General features: G+C 46.4%; 1 protein-coding gene across 1 annotated transcript in view; it reads left to right on the top strand.

Annotated features, from left to right (window-relative positions):
- LOC142588271 (uncharacterized) overlaps nt 1–14581 on the top strand; it is a 32302-nt gene extending 17721 nt beyond the window's left edge. Inside the window, exon 2 of the mRNA XM_075699844.1 lies at nt 10654–14581. Coding sequence (XP_075555959.1) covers nt 10715–11548 — 834 coding nt within the window. The 5' untranslated portion in view covers nt 10654–10714 and the 3' untranslated portion in view covers nt 11549–14581. The remainder of the gene's footprint in view (nt 1–10653) is intronic.
- The last annotated feature ends 1303 nt before the right edge of the window (nt 14582–15884 follow it).

Genomic DNA, 15884 nt, shown 5'->3' with positions numbered 1-15884 from the left:
CCGATGGCCGCGCTAATTAAACATCGTCGTCCTTTTTTTTTTTTTTACGGCTTCGCTGCTCGGAGAGGAAGCAAATGGAGCTCGAAGGCATTTCCACCTTGAGAGAATGCGCTGCATGCAGGAGAGGGCGCGCAAGATTGCTCATGATTTTTTTTAACTCGCGAGACCTCTTATACGGTGGTTTTGTCACAATTAAGGCGTCGGCAGCCAACTGACCCGAGAATTTGAAGCTTCTTGAATAATTCCTGACAATATAATCGTCCGTTACTTTGTTTAATGCACTGATTATTCGAGCAGAACGTTATCAGTGTGCATTTTGCTTTTATACGGCTATTCTTAAGTATACACAGTTCGTAAAGCAAAGGCTGGCCATTTTTTACTTGTTGCCAAGCGGATCCCATTTAGTCTCCGACCCCTACATGCTGGATGGTATCATCGCTCTCTCTCTCTCTCTCTCTCTCTCTCTCTCTCTCTCTCTCTCTCTCTCTCTCTCTCTATATATATATATATATATATATATATATATATATATATATATATATATATATATATATATATATATATATATATATATAATGTAAATTTTGCAACGCGAAAATGCAGGCACAGTTCCACTCTGACGACTCACAAACTGGAATTGAATCGTTGCAACCCCTCTGGAGGTCCAGTATGTCGACGCAGAAAACAAGGCGTATGTAAACACGACTCTCTCGTGAACTACGGTGGGGCGTTCTGGAAAGAAGCGCTGACACGTTGAAGGTCTCCAGCCTGTAGCACACTGAGAATCGCGTGCCTCTTTCAACGCGGTAGCATGAGCACGCCCGGTCAAAGTGGTGGAAATATTCGTCGTCAATTCCGTAGACACAATGCGTGGGGCCTAATGTAAGTAAATAAAAAGAAAGTAGAGAAATTTTATCAGTCCGTTACAGGCACCATGCGATTTGGCTTTCAAGCAAAATACCTCCCTCGTCAAGTAATCCAGCTGCTGCGATAGCACGAACGAGAAGAGAATATGTGGAAGCTTACCGTGATATCTCTCACATAAGATAATTAATAAGCTTGTTTCCAGCAACGATCACCTTCTATATGCCATCTGCTAGTGAAAGTATCATCACCCACTCAGATATCGCGGGTAAAATCACTACACACAACCTCTAGAACAGGGCGAATTGATCACTCCTTCACGCACGACGAAAAAACGCGGGGAATTTACGACGACACCGAGTCACCAAGGTTGGCCGTCAAGTTGCACCGTGCGTCTTACACTGAGAACGCCAAGAGGAAAATCCGGTAGCGCACCGCCATGCCAGATCCTTCCGTTGCCCTCCAGCGGTGATGACCCAACCAACCATCCATCCATCCGTCCAACTTCCACTGACTAAGCGGTCGCTTCCGCCGTGTGTTTGCACAGGCCCATCTCGCGGCCAGTAAAACCGCGCGTTTATACAGCTTCGTGCTGTGCCGTACTCATTCCGTGCGCAGTTCCTTCCGTTTAGGGCTCCCCGTAGAGCAAACACAGAGAAGGCCATCAAATCTCTCCCGTTTGCTTTGTTCGGTTTGTTCTGCGCTATACCGCGTGTCTCGCAAAAGACACACGAACCATTACTATAAGACTGCTACTTGCGAGAAGTGCGTAAAAGGTGCAAACGTACAGCGTGAGGTTGTAAACGCCTCTAACGCTCTCCAGAAGAAGAAGACTGCGAAAGACTAAGGGCACCTACCGCTTGGGGGGACAACTAGCAAGACTCTGCGCACGAACGCCAGCGAAGCGAGAGTCTAGCCACGAGGTGTAGACTTTACGCTCCCCGTGAACAGTCACTCCGCGCGGAACCCTTGTGCCTTGACTGTCCTCTTTTTACGGTCACCTTATTCTTGTGTGCGTAAGGCTTCGGTTCTTTTTTTTTTTTTTCTTCTCGTAAGTGGTTTACACAGGAGGATATTTGAACACCCTCTCAGGCTACTCAGTTCTTCCCCAAGTACACACAAACCAGCGGCAGCATTTTTTGCCCGTACAATATCCGACTTAGAGAGAGAAAAAATATATGGATAAAGAAATGAAAAAAAAAATGGAACTAAACCCTAAATGACGTGGCGTCTTGTTCACGGTGCCTTAAGTTGTCCCAAGGCGCCGCACGGACGTTACGATCAAGTCTGTAAGCAACGCAACGCTAAGGCGCCTGAGACAAATAGCAACAAAAAGCAAGAAGCATCAAAAGGAAAAGAAGCACACTGTCTGCGTTGACTGCGGTTGAAAGCGGCTTCTCCTGTAGACTCGTTTGCGTTGTCTAGTACGCAACTTTACGGGCACGTGGTATGCCGCCGCCTGGTAATAGCGTGTGTTTTATGCCGTCGTTAAATTACTGCCAGGCTCAAACGTTGAACGCGTCATATTTGCTACGCTACACTTGAATTACTCGAACGGCTTTTTTTTTTCATTCAAACAAAGTAAAGCATTCACAGGAAGCTGAAGGCCTGACGACATCGACAGTGGCGGGACAACAGACGTCTAAATCTGAAGCCAAATATTCTACAATGGGAGTGCTTTTCAACATTTTCCTGACGAATGCAAGACTCGTCGTTGAAACACGTGGCTCCAACGTGGCTCCAACATCAAGCTCTCGTTCAACCACGGTTAATCATTTGAATCGCGTTATTCTTTTTTTAAAATTTATTCTTTGACTTCATTTGCTTTAGCGCTCTTTTGATTGTTTGCCTCTTCTCGTGTGCCTCTGACGCACCAGTTTAAGCGCACGAACTAAATATATAACCTGGGCGCTCAACATGTCGTCGGGCACTTCTGCCACTCTGTCACGTTAAGCCGAAGGGCATTCGAAAGACTATTAGCCCGAGAAGTCACGGTAGACTGCGAATGAAAGATAAGAGTAAACTCACAGAAGAGGCTGGAACAAGCTACAACATTTTCCGCTGCATTCACGGAAGCACGACTCGATTCGATAGAAGAAACCTCGCCTGCCAATCTAACAAGGCAGCATATACGCCTGGATCGCAGCTCCGCAAGATGCGAGAGGAAAAAGACGGCAAAATTAAAGACGCCGACTCCACGGGCGGTCCAAATTGGAATCAAAAAGAAAAAAAAAACTCGATAACGACGGGAGGCATATATTCACGACACCGCGTCGGCTCCATGGGTGCGGCACGCTGTTCGGCGGGAAACGTATCGCGGACGTCCTTCGTGGGATTGGTCACAGTCCGTCAAGCTGCTACGTACGCACAGACACACGACCGTCAACTCTCAGCGGAGTCGCGGTGTCGGCTCAGCTCAACGCGTGTGATTTCGCGTTACGAACAGGACCCGTATATACCTGGAGAACGAGCCGAAGTAGCGGCTAAAATAATACCCGTACACCAGGTCAAGTAAAGAAGAAGAAGAACGAATGCGAGGAAAATAAAAAAAAAACGGAAAGAGGAAGCTGTCAGCTTCCGCGAGTTGCCAGCGAGCGACGATCGGCGGGTCTAACGACGGCGACGACGTGAACAACAAAATTAAAAAAGTCAATGAAAAAACAAAGATACAGCTGTGACGTTCTTGACAGGCAGTAAAAACGATTTTCCTGATCGCACACTTCACTAAACGTATTTTTTTTTTAATTCTGTTTGCTGTGTTTCTATTCTTTAACTATGTCTAGCTCTACTTGTCACATAGAGGTGCCGTGTAGTATACCGTTACCAACCGGAGTGACAGGGCGCTAAAGAACGTAGTTTATTCGCTAACCGCGACCACCTTCTTTCTTTTCTCGTTCGTTCTTTTTTTAATAATTTCTTGAACCAATCAGCGGCTCACGCATTAGACGGCGCAGCAGCCGTATTGGATTGCTTTCGTGTGCGGCTGGGCTTACTATGGCACTTCGGCAAGCCAGCGAACGCGATTGGCAGATTATATACGTGTGCATCGTGCAGCAAACGACGTGCCTTGACAAACGCGGTTCTACCGCTTTCAAGCGACCGCACAACGTGCAGCACAAGGCTATGTCAACGCCGGCGAGCCTCAGCGCCCTTGATTGTCTGCTTAATTAGCGAACGGTTGTCATCGCGTTGTCTGTGCTGCCTGCAGACGATATGATAGCTGTCTACGCGCGTTTTCTCTGCTATCCGCAGACGTATACTAGCTGTCTCATATTATGAGTGTTTTCTGTTCGGCTTAAAGACGTATCCAAGCTGTTTCACGTACTTCGCGAATCGTAGACACTGTCGAAAAGAAACCTATAAAGTTCCGTATACAGGGTCACAGGTTTGAAGTAAGCTAATAACGTGTCTTCGCGGTTGTGACAGTTTGATGCCAGTTTGAGCCTCGTGCTGTAAAAAAAGAAAAAGAAAAGATGGAAGGAGGAGAAGTAAGACAAGAAAACGGCTTGCGCGATTGTCCTTCGAGGTCGCTTCGGAACCAGCCTCAGAGTCAACAGCATATACAGACGTGCCGAAACGTATGAAATCTATTCGTGCATGCTTGTCGACAGACGCTCAGAATCTCTCGCCTAAGAAAGTACGGAGCCGCCAGAAATATTTTGCATTAGAACGGCGGTTTCAGTAGTTCCCTTCGCGCAAACATGCGAAAAACTTGAAGACGCAATCACCTACTCATTCTTTATTGCAGCATATTTGTACCATAGTAGCAATCTGCAAGCACCCCAGAAAAGAAGGACACAGGAGTTCAGCGTAAGCTCACTCTATACTTAAAATCACTAAAGATAAATTTCACGCGGGTTTCCTAAGAGGAATACTTGAGTATGACAAGTGAAGCTCTCCGGACGCTATGGATTCCGCGCGATGCGCAGTGCTAAAGGGCTACTTATTGCCTACGTGACTGCTAGAGTCTGGTAAATACGCAGCACGCGTGGTTTACTAAAAGCATGATGCGCTAGAGCGAAGAATTCCCAGTCGAGACTATCCATATCCCACTTTTCTCACATGTCCCGTAATTGCATGCGACTTATGGGAACTGTACGGTAGGAACGCCGCGAGTTCGTAGGGGATTGTTGCATGAGGGGATACAGGGCTAAATCTGGTGCACATATGATGCCAAAGAAAGTGGATTGGAAAGCGGTGCTGCGATCGACTCTCTCTCTCTCTCTCTCTTATATACATACAATAGGGTTGTTCAACGGGCCAGACAACGAATAAATGAGTGAAAATTATTTTCACAACATCGCGGCAACCTTCGCTTTATTGCCTAATAGTTTCGGTCGGCGGACCGACCTTCGCCTGGGGTTACAGGCAAATCTTAAATTAAGCCTGTAACACCTGACGAAGGGCGGACCACTGGCCGGAACTGTTGGGCAATAAAGCAATTATTACCGCGAAGTTGCGAAAATCATTTTCACTTATATATACATATATGGGTGGGTTGCAGCGAACTAGAATTGTTCAAAAAATTATGAGTGATTTTCTCCTTTTTTGCTAGGACGGTCCGAATGTGGCTTGTGACGCTCGTTGCACGTGATCGTTTCTTCGCAGGTCAAACAGCGTCAAGCTTAGCTAGTCAAAAAGCTTGCACCCGCCACATAAAATGACTTTGATGGACGCTGAAAAAGCAGGTTTCTTTTTTGTTGTGACGGTGGGGAAATTATGCATGCAGCCCAAGAGTAGACGCCCATGAGATACGTCCGCCAGTCTAAAAGGAGAGAACGTTTGCTACGAGGGCGGAGCTGCGATCACCCGACAAGGGGGACACCTACAACCGCCGAGAGAAGCCTCGGAATGATAAAAAACAAACCGATAAAGCGGCAGAGCTATGTGACTAAACTTCTTTTTTTCCTGCAACCAGCAGAGCTCGTGTCTCTTTGAGGTCGAGTGGAGAATTATAAATGAGTACGCCGCACACTGCTGCACAAGACAAACGACGTGGAGGGTAGGGCTAACGAAAGAAAATATATAGGCGTTCCATCCCACATATTCAAGGAGTTTGTAGGACTTGACTGGAATCGGAAAAAAAAAAAAGAAAAGCTCAAGTGAGGAGGAGGTCTCGGCAGTATAGTATAGCACTCTGGCTAATACTGCAACATACGTGACGCAGACAGATCATATATTTGTGTGATGACGTCAAATAGTGCTCGCGTTTTTATCACACTAAAAAGAACATCAAAGCGTTTGAGGAACAGGTTATTTATGTGCCGATGTCATAACCGCATAACAGTATAACCGAAACGCAGAGGCATTGAAGGAGCCTCTCTTGACTGCTTTGTACAACGCGAGGGAAAATAAAATGCTCAGTGAAGAAATGAAAAGCGCGGGAATTAACTCTCGGGTTCAAAATGAACATTGAGGATGCTTCACTTAGTATAACGCGAAAAAAAATTAAGTTTACGATTCTTTGTTACGAAGACACAGGGTGGTTAAGGAAATCATAGGATATTGAAATTTCTGATAGCTTTGCAGGGAGTTCTGAATACAGAAAAACTAAAGATAAATCCTGTACTTTGCCCAGACCTACACGAAGGAAAATGTCAGAGTATTTATTAAAAAAAAGGGGGAACCGTGCAATCGGAAGATAGTAAAATGTGCCCGTGATCGCTATCGAGAGTGCAAGAAAACAGTTTCACTCTAACGCGTCATTCGTTTGATTGTTTTTCGGTGCAAAAATGCGGTGCAATGGCGTCAAACACTACCAATAATATGTTAGCTAACATAAAGAACTTTCTCTCTCTCCCTCTCTAGCCAACATAGGAGTGACATATTTAAGTAACTGAAATGGACACATACTTGTGAGAACATGCAACTTACTGCTAGTGCGAGAATTTGTAAGTCAGCTAAATGTTGTCATTTGCTGACGTCATGGGAACAAACCGCTGATTTACATTCATGGGAGATGCATATACATGGGTGATCTTGTTTGGTTAGAACAAGCTCACTAATATCTCAGATGTCAGATAGCGAGATTCTCTCATATCTCGCTGAATTGCTTGAAAAGGTTGACATTACAATACTTCCACAACATACTGCAGCGTAACGTTGGCTAAACAACAAAGCTTCGCGAATTTACTTCTTAATTGTGCCTTAAGCACCACTGGCAGGATTGAAACAGATCACTAATAAAGTCACATTCTTTTACCAAAATTTCTGTGATTAGCCCCACTTTCAAGAAGTACGTCTTAAAACCTGTCGGGAAAAAAAAGCATTGATGTTCTGGTTACCGCTTCTCAGCCCTCTGAAAAAAAAAAAGCTGTGCTGGAAGCGTTAAGAAGAAAACTATATTTTATGGCGAGTCTAGTCCACGTCGTCTTTGTTCTTGGAGGTGGCACCCCCCCTATGGTGAATTGCCGACGAGTACAATTCCTCCTTAATGTGGCGTACGTGGCGCTTCAGCAGCAGTCGGAGTCTGGCGCCAAGTCTTCAGCTGGTAGGGGTAAGAAGAAAACTATATTTTATGGCGAGTCTAGTCCGCGTCGTCTTTGTTCTTGGAGGTGGCACCCCCCCCCCATATGGTGAATTGCCGACGAGTACAATTCCTCCTTAATGTGGCGTACGTGGCGCTTCAGCAGCAGTCGGAGTCTGGCGCAGGTCTTCAGCTGGTGCGGCCAAGTTCGACTTGGTCTCAGGCACGGATATCGGATGACGTAAGACTATATAGGGTACGCAAGTTCTATATGAAGCGGCAGACATGACCTGTGCACAAGAGAACCGGTATTACTGTTCTTACTGTCCCTAAGAAGAAACGCCGGCGAATGGTGACAACGAACTTAACATTAGCGAAGACAGTCCACCAGTGGTAAAGAGCACTTACGAACGAAAACATTTGCGAATTAGAGCCCAACTTTTTCAGGAAAAGAACGTGAATGACGTCCGCGCGGCTTGAGACAGATAGGCCGGCCTCCACAGCAAGCACGATTCCTTCACGCGAATGCCACTACACGTACCTGCGCGCAGACTGGAAGGGCGAATCGCGATCGCGCATTTTGAAAAGACGCGACGCGGCCAACCAGGAGACGCGGCGCCAGCGATTGCGTCTGCGGCGCCGGCGAGGCGGTCGGCGTAGGCAGCTCGAGTGGTGGCGCAGTCGACAGGACTCGTGCCGCCGGGGTCACCCCCACGGTCTCGCCGTCTCGATACGTGGGCCGAGGCCTCCGTAATCTGTTTCGACAAGAAAACCGTGCAGTGGCTCGGAGGCTTGAACTGTGGTGTCGCAAGGCTGTATAGGGCACGCGAAAGCCAGCCTTTCGGCTGCCGCAGTGTCGTGTAGAAAGGTTGCGGACCAGTGTGACATGTCACATGTAGACAACGCGTTGGCCAACACTGATCGCGAACATCGTTCTGTCAGCGACTTTGTCCCCCGGAGACAAGGGTAACAGATAGAGGAGACGGGGGTGATAAGGCAGGAATTGGATTGGAATGGATTGGAGCAAGCTCTATTTGTGCCTGCAGTTGGGCGCTCGCGCGCCCCGACGAGGGCCTACGTCATCCTCGAAATTAAGTAGGTTGAGCTCGGCTGGTCATCCTGCACTGTGAATAGGCAGAGAGGGAACAATAAAATGGGAAAGAAGTGCAAAGATTAAGCTCGCAGTACGCACGGATGCCCTCAAGCGTCCGTTGCGCACTCAGTCACAAGGGTTCCCACTTGCTAGTGGATCTTAACAGACGCAGTCAGTGTGGATTAACTTTTGTGGATTTACGGATCGCAAACGCACTACAGGCCGTCATCACAGAATTTTTTGCTTTTCGTATAATTGCCTCGAAGTGGCGCGAAGGACGAGCCTATGGGTTGGCGTGCTTGCACGTCACTAATCGGTTCAGCAAAGCCCCGGGCATTTTGCGCTGGATAAGGTATGATTCAAGACGCGCATTTCATGAAAGGACAACGACATTGACGTATCTGCGCTGACCCACGTTTTTGTTTTTCACTGAGCACATAAAGGAGCACTACACGCCGAAACAGCTAAGGGGAATTATCTAGCAAGTAAAGTTCGAGCTCACACGCCTGCTGAAAATATTTTGTCTGAATATCACCTCATATATTCACTAAATATCACATCACGATTTGGACTATCTTTTTTGGGACCCGATGAGCACACCGTTGCAACAATATTTGTATCGCTTATAGAAAGCGGACAGATGTTTCACTCCGTTAAACATGTTTGAGACCCACCCTCACGTACTCATGGTCTGGCACACTTTTATGGGTGATTGTCAATCAATTTCGACAAACAATCGGACCGAAACCATATAGAACAGGCTTAGAATAAAGGAGGTGTATTTGTTTATAAATCTTGGTCTAAAAAAAATGGCGCACGATTCTTACCGCCAAAACGATAGGTCTACAAGAAGCCGACGAAGTCAACGTGAGACAATGGCAACCTGAAGACTGTATAAATTAAGTTTTATAAAGGGGAGGGAACGCACCCGACAATAACTTGGTAACGACCTAGAGAACTGTGCTCTTCGACTATAGCTTACAACACCCCGATAGCGTCCACGACGTTGCACCGTTTTCGTGAGAGGGACGGTAATGAATCACTGCGCCAGGTCTGTGACCAAGTCCGTGGCCAATGGCACCCGGGCCTCGAAATAGAGAGACAAAGGTCAGAAAAGGGAATAGCTCACAGCATAATTGTCCTCGGGCACGTCGCAGAAAACACTTCGCTAGAAGTACTACTAGATGAATTTTCGTAAACCACTCGGTGCCTTTCGGCGCGCAATTCTGTAACTCGAAAAGGTCTAGGAGGGGACGCTGCCAGCTGGCGCAGTTAATATATTTGCGACGAAGAAACACAATAGCAGCCAGTGAGTTAACGAGCCGCTTCTTGATGTGTGACTGTTGCGAAGCTACAGGCGGATCAGTGGTTTTACAAAACGGTCAGCATTTGCCGCGTCCGACAGCTATATGATAATGCTTAACGGTACCTTTCTGCCACTTATGAGCAAAGTTATTGTCTTCTATGAAACCGGCGGTTTAGTTTATAGCAAGTTCCGTGAATCCAAGCAAGTTCCGTGAATCCGTGAACGAACTAGCTTCGCGACAATCGGTGACTAAGCGATCATGTCAGTCTGCGATGGTGCAGCAAATATGTCCTGCGTCGTACACAACGTCGGAGACATATAACTGTGGTCATTTTTCGCAAGATGACATCAGCTCATGATAACCGGTGTCTCCGTGAGTCTTTTTTTTCTATGCAATGAGTGTTGTCTACAAACCTTAACGGGACAAAAAGCATGAATTCGTGTTATTTAGTAGACGTTAGTTAACTATACCGGTGGTTTGCGTCCGTCGGTATGCGACAGTTCCAGAGCACCGATATCTACAGCAACATGGAAAAGAAGCTGTCCACTGGAGACGCATGAATTTCTAAATAACATTCTCTAGCCGTTAAAGCAGTTATCCTGACGTATTCACGAGGCATGTTTTTCAATGGAGTCCATTCGTGCTTAATGATGGGGGCAACTAACGTAGCAAACCGCTCAACTGCTCCCCTGCAACCGCAGCTGACTTTATGTAGTGATTTCTTTATAGCGGACACAAGACTTCTACAAGCAGTTTCTAACGTCTGCAGAATCTTCGTTTAGTCTGCTGCGTTCTCTTAGCAATACGGGAGCACTAATAATCCAATCACTGCTCGGTAGCTTCGTAAATGCGTGAGCAAAAATGTCACCCTTCTTAACTTTCACGAAACTCAAGAACCTTTTTTTTTTCTTTCGTTGCTGCAGATCGGGAGAGCCGAGATCCAGGCGAACGAGCGGAGCTGACTCTCGGAAGCCAATACCCAACATGGATGTAGACAGCGTCGCGCTCGAGTCCTTCCTCGAGCTCAACTTTCCGTCCGATCTAAACTTCTCAACACCAATCGAGTATCCACCATTCAACCCCGCCGATGTCGTCCTGCAAGCGACGGCGACAACGACTGCCCAACAGCCGACGGCGTCTTCTGCGTCGAGCAGCGCCTTGGCGTTCCAGACGACGCAGCCAGCTCCGGCCATGGACGTCGTCGGCGCCGTCTCGAGCACCGTGACCTCGGCGACGTCATCACCGGTGGTCCAGACGGCTAGTGGGCGTCCCCAGCGGTCGTGTCGACTCAACCCAGACTACAACCTGAGGCCACGGTCGGTCCAGATTCGCATTGAGACGGAACAGAGGCGCAAACAACACCAACAACAGCAGCAACAGCAGCAGCAGAGTCACAAGAGGGATCCCAAGCCAAAGCAGAAGCCTCCGCCGCTGTCCAAGTACCGGAGGAAAACAGCCAATGCCCGCGAGCGATGCCGCATGCAGGAGATCAACCGGGCCTTCGAAGAACTTCGGGCTGCCGTCCCGATGCTACCTCCGGCCTGCGTGCCGGACAAGAACGGTGAGAACAGCAAGCTCACCAAGATCACCACGCTCAGGCTCGCGGTCAACTACATCGCTGCGCTGAGCCAGATGCTGAGGGAGGCGAACGAAACCGAAGAGAACTCTTCCGAAGTCGACTCGGTGCAGAGCATCGACTCGCTCGAATCGAGCCTCGACTTTGGGGACGACCCGCTCCTGATGAGCTCCGACCTGGTCGGCATGATTCTCGAATCCGACGGCGAGAGTCTCCAGCTCAGCGACGCGCCGACGCCGTGAAATGGACGCAACAACAGGTCTTGGACGCAAACGAAAGCTTCAGGCCAGCGGTGACGTGTTGTGTACGTTGTAATGACAGTGTTGCCGGTGCACGCGCGGGGACCATGCTGATGAAATTGTGCAAGGTTGAGCAACCGAAGCGAGGACGAGTCGACTCTTACGAACTGCCCTGCGCGCTTTCAGATTCGTCGGTGCTGCGGAACATCGCGCTGTGTTCGTGCCACACGCATGGCTCATGGACTGGCTTTCTAGAGGCGGTTGTTGATGAAGATGGACTTTGTGTCAGATAAGCCGTTCATTTCTCGGAGCAGGATCTCCGGAGGATTGTTGTGCCTTTTGCATATATCCCAACGAAATTACTTTTTCTTTCTTTTTTTTCACTCCCGTGATGATCTGTACATGAGAATGTGTCAAACATAGTGTAAGTAATTTGACGAAGTTTGGTTTTGCCCAACCCGTGTGGCTTCGTAGCAGTGCCTTGAGAATCTCAACGCTTTCTTAGATGCGGATAACAGCTGATGCGACGTTCGCTATACACACGTAATGTTCTGTAGAAAACTGTACTCGAACTTTCTTGCTTGCCGCGACGGCGCATTTGATGAACGCTAATACGGCTTTATCTCGATGCTCACAGCGAAGAGTGGATTCTTCAGCCGTGCCATAACTGAAGAGCTGGGAAAGCTACCGTTGTACGTGCCACGGCCTATATACACGCGAATGTCGCATATGTCCACGCTCAACGAGAAATGTATGGTGAACTTGCAATCTAGTCCGTCCAAAAGCTAGTTTTCTATGCCTTGACCGTGCGGTGATTTAGGATACGGGAAGCGTAACCACTTAAAGGCGTAAAGCGACGAATGGAATCGGGTTTCGATTGAAGAATGAACAAGTTCGCAGGGCCGCTACCAATTCTCCTGTTTCTACGCTTGCCATACTCTGTGACAACCAATCAATTTTAGTACAACCTCAGCGCTCGAAAACGCGTGCAGTTACCAAGAAGCACCGACATCGAAAAAGTTTCCACGAAAATTAGCGAACATAATTACCTGGCGCATCACTACCAATCCTCTTTGAAATCCTCAGGTTGTCGCCGACTACGCATATTTCTACTTTTCCAAGTTATAAATGGTTCCGGGCTTGTTGAGGCAAGTCTGCCGCGAAGAAATTGAAGAAAAAAGAAGCGCTTTTAAAAGAGCTTTCTGCTCTCTCAAAGTATGCATATCTAAAGTACAGCTATGTTGAATATACATATCACCATACCCTTGTTCAAATTTGTTTGTTTATTTGTTGCCTCAGTTCTCTGCATTTATCCCTGCAATCTGCAGTGTTTAGTGAATTCAGCAACATAACGAACTACGTAGAATTGACGCTGGAACGAACAGTGACTTATGTGCAAGCATGCTTTGATTTTGAAAAGTGCTTCTAAGCTCTCATTAATTGCTGGTTTTATAGACACTCAACGAATGCGTGCCATATTGGACAAGCACGACAGGCATTCGTGTCTCATCGTCCATCTTTTACTGCTATACAATATGCTATGCGACTGAAGACGAGGGAGCCAGCGCAACTATGGTTAGTTTCTGGCGAGCTTCTAAATACATTCCAGCGTCAACGGCTACTATCTACCGGTGAAAGAGCATCGATGTACACGTGACTTATGATTTGTGTTTTGCAAGCTTTCGGTCTCAAATGCGACGTTGAAAACACGCTGGCCGTGGATTTCAACAGGCGTTTCTCCTTAAAAAAACAGGACGAAAGAGTTCGGTGCGCTGCTTTACGGTATGTCTCTCCGATCAGCTGAAGGTCGTAGCTTGCACTTTGTATTCTTGTTGTGTATTATAAGAACGAATGTAAACTCGAGTATTTGTGACGTTGCATTTGGTTCGTTGCGGAAACACGTGGAAGATAAGATAAAGTGTGTAGTAGATTGCTAAGCTCGGTAACGGGGGGGGGGGACGCCAAAACTTCAGATCTAATAAAAGACCATGACAGCATGTTGTAGTTCACATGTATATGGACAAGTAAAATTACCTGTGGAAGTCGGTGTCACCATAATCAGGGCTTATAGATAAAAAAAAGAAGTGTTTGGGCTTATTACACTTAGAAAGTATGACTAGAGATATATTACAAGGGCTTTATAAGCAATCAGTGGTATTCTTAGCCTCCTGCGCAGAAGCGCAGAGCAGGAGAGTATTATGTCAATGGATGATTTCAACATGATAAAGAATAATCAGCGTACGTGCTCAAACTAACACTATGTCCGCAGTAGTTCACTTGTCTCCATTTGTTTTCTTATCACTGTGATACGATACTCGGTAAAAAAATGAGGCGCTTTTTTTCTTTTCGAAACGCATGCTTAGCCAAACTGTTCAATGCTTCGCACAGCAAAAGAAACATGCAGAAAAGTATCGTTAAATAAAAATGACTTCCGAAACCACATATGCACAAAATTTTCTTGAACGCGAGAGCAAATATACTGTATATTGGCCACTGCTGGAGGTCATGAAGTGCAATACGTTACATAAGAAAAAAAAAACATGTCCCTTAGTTTATTTGTTCGGGGATGGTTCGCTGTGTGACTGAATATGCGTGTGAATGAATGTTGAAGACCCTTGTTGAAGACCGGGCCCAAAGCAATACGCTAAATGAGCTAGCAGAGACGCTGTGCTAGTAATCTATACCGGTGTGCTTCCAAAAGGCATCAGCGTTGCCTGTTTCATGTAAAGAAAAATTTAGGTTATATATAATGTGACATGGTTGCGCCAATGTCGCGGTTGTGCCGGTGAATCTCTTTTTGTGCGTGCTTTGTCATGTGTCTTGTTGAATGTTTGCGAACAGCTCACTGTTTTCGTGGAAATGCCTTTTCGTCGTTAAAGATAGCGAAAAAAAGAAACGTAGCGGTGTTCTCGTTGGATCTTTGTTCATATTTTTTGAACGAGAGAAACTTTTCTTCTCATTTTCAATATTATATCTATATTTTTTCGAAATGACAGAACAATAAAGAATGTTTATAATAAACCAAATATAACGCTGCGTGCTCCTTTTCTTATGAGCTCGAGTTGATTGCTGTCGTCTCTGTTCGAAGCAGAGTTTAACAGCTTCAAGGGTCGATTTCTTAGCCAGACGGCCAGACGTCGAGGTAAAAGCTTTCGATACAGCAAGCGGCTCATCGCACTGAATCACTAATGCGTCCAAACATAGATTACTCGTCGGCGCTATCGTTCTTGTCCATACAAAACAAATCCTTTTGTCAAACATCTACGGAACAACTTTCCTCGTTTTATCGTCGCTTAATTATTGCGCTTCAAGCGTCCCAGCCATCAAGGCCATCTGTAGCTTCCATACCTGGTCAAGGATCCTGTCGTCTTAATCTATTCGATAATACGAGCCATGAATCCAACCCTCACGATTATTTCTTTATCGCATTACAGTATTTCCTACATCCCAACAGTAAAACTAGTCAGAAACGAATGCTGTACTGCAACACAGCGATTGTGTCATCCTGGGCCACAGATACCAGCGATGGCGTGTTGCAATGCTTTGCTACCAACCGCCACCTACCGAGCTGATTTCGATCGCTTGTACGTCATATACGCTAAAACAATTGTACAAGTTCCAAGCCAACACAGCCGCGAAGAGTCTGCGATTGTGTCCAATCATTAGTGTGAATTAAGGTGAAAAATAAATTTGGATATTTTTTCGTATCGTTCGCTGAAGGTTTTTTTTTTTATCGTGCACTTCGCATCTTGTAACCTACTCACCTCTAAGCATATATCAAGGATAAGTTCACAGCAAGATGGAGGCTTCAAGCGACCAACAGTTGTCGAACAAGGAATGACGCTGGAGCAAACATTTCGACAACTTGTCTTCGTCAGGACAGCCACCTAAGTTCTAGAAATGTTACGATAAGGTATCAAAGAAAACGGCACGGCTAAGAATAGCATAAAAAACGGGATTATACGACTTATACGAAGATTATTTACATCATAACTCTATAATACGCCAAACCTATCTTTTTTTTCAGTGCAATGTGGCACTTGATTTTGAAACAAGAGCTTCTCTTAGGCTCCAGGCATGTGATGTGCACATTTATGTAGCGATGACGCCGCTGTAGTTACGAAAACACGACCGCATTCTCCAAGCCTATAGCTGTCAACAAAAACATACATCGTACGCAAAACACTAATAATTGATGTCCCTCGCGGACTCGACCATAGCACTAATGTTATAAAACGTCGGGTTTTCTGTGAAGTCATAATAGTTTGCAGCATTTGACAACCTATATAGAATGATGCGATGTTGCGGTGCGAAAAATGTTTCTGGCAGCGATCACAAC

The sequence above is a fragment of the Dermacentor variabilis genome, chromosome 7 (assembly GCF_050947875.1).
Source record: "Dermacentor variabilis isolate Ectoservices chromosome 7, ASM5094787v1, whole genome shotgun sequence".
Lineage (NCBI taxonomy): Eukaryota > Metazoa > Arthropoda > Arachnida > Ixodida > Ixodidae > Dermacentor > Dermacentor variabilis.
Note: the sequence above shows the minus strand (reverse complement) of the source record. Positions and strands in the feature narration are given on the sequence as shown.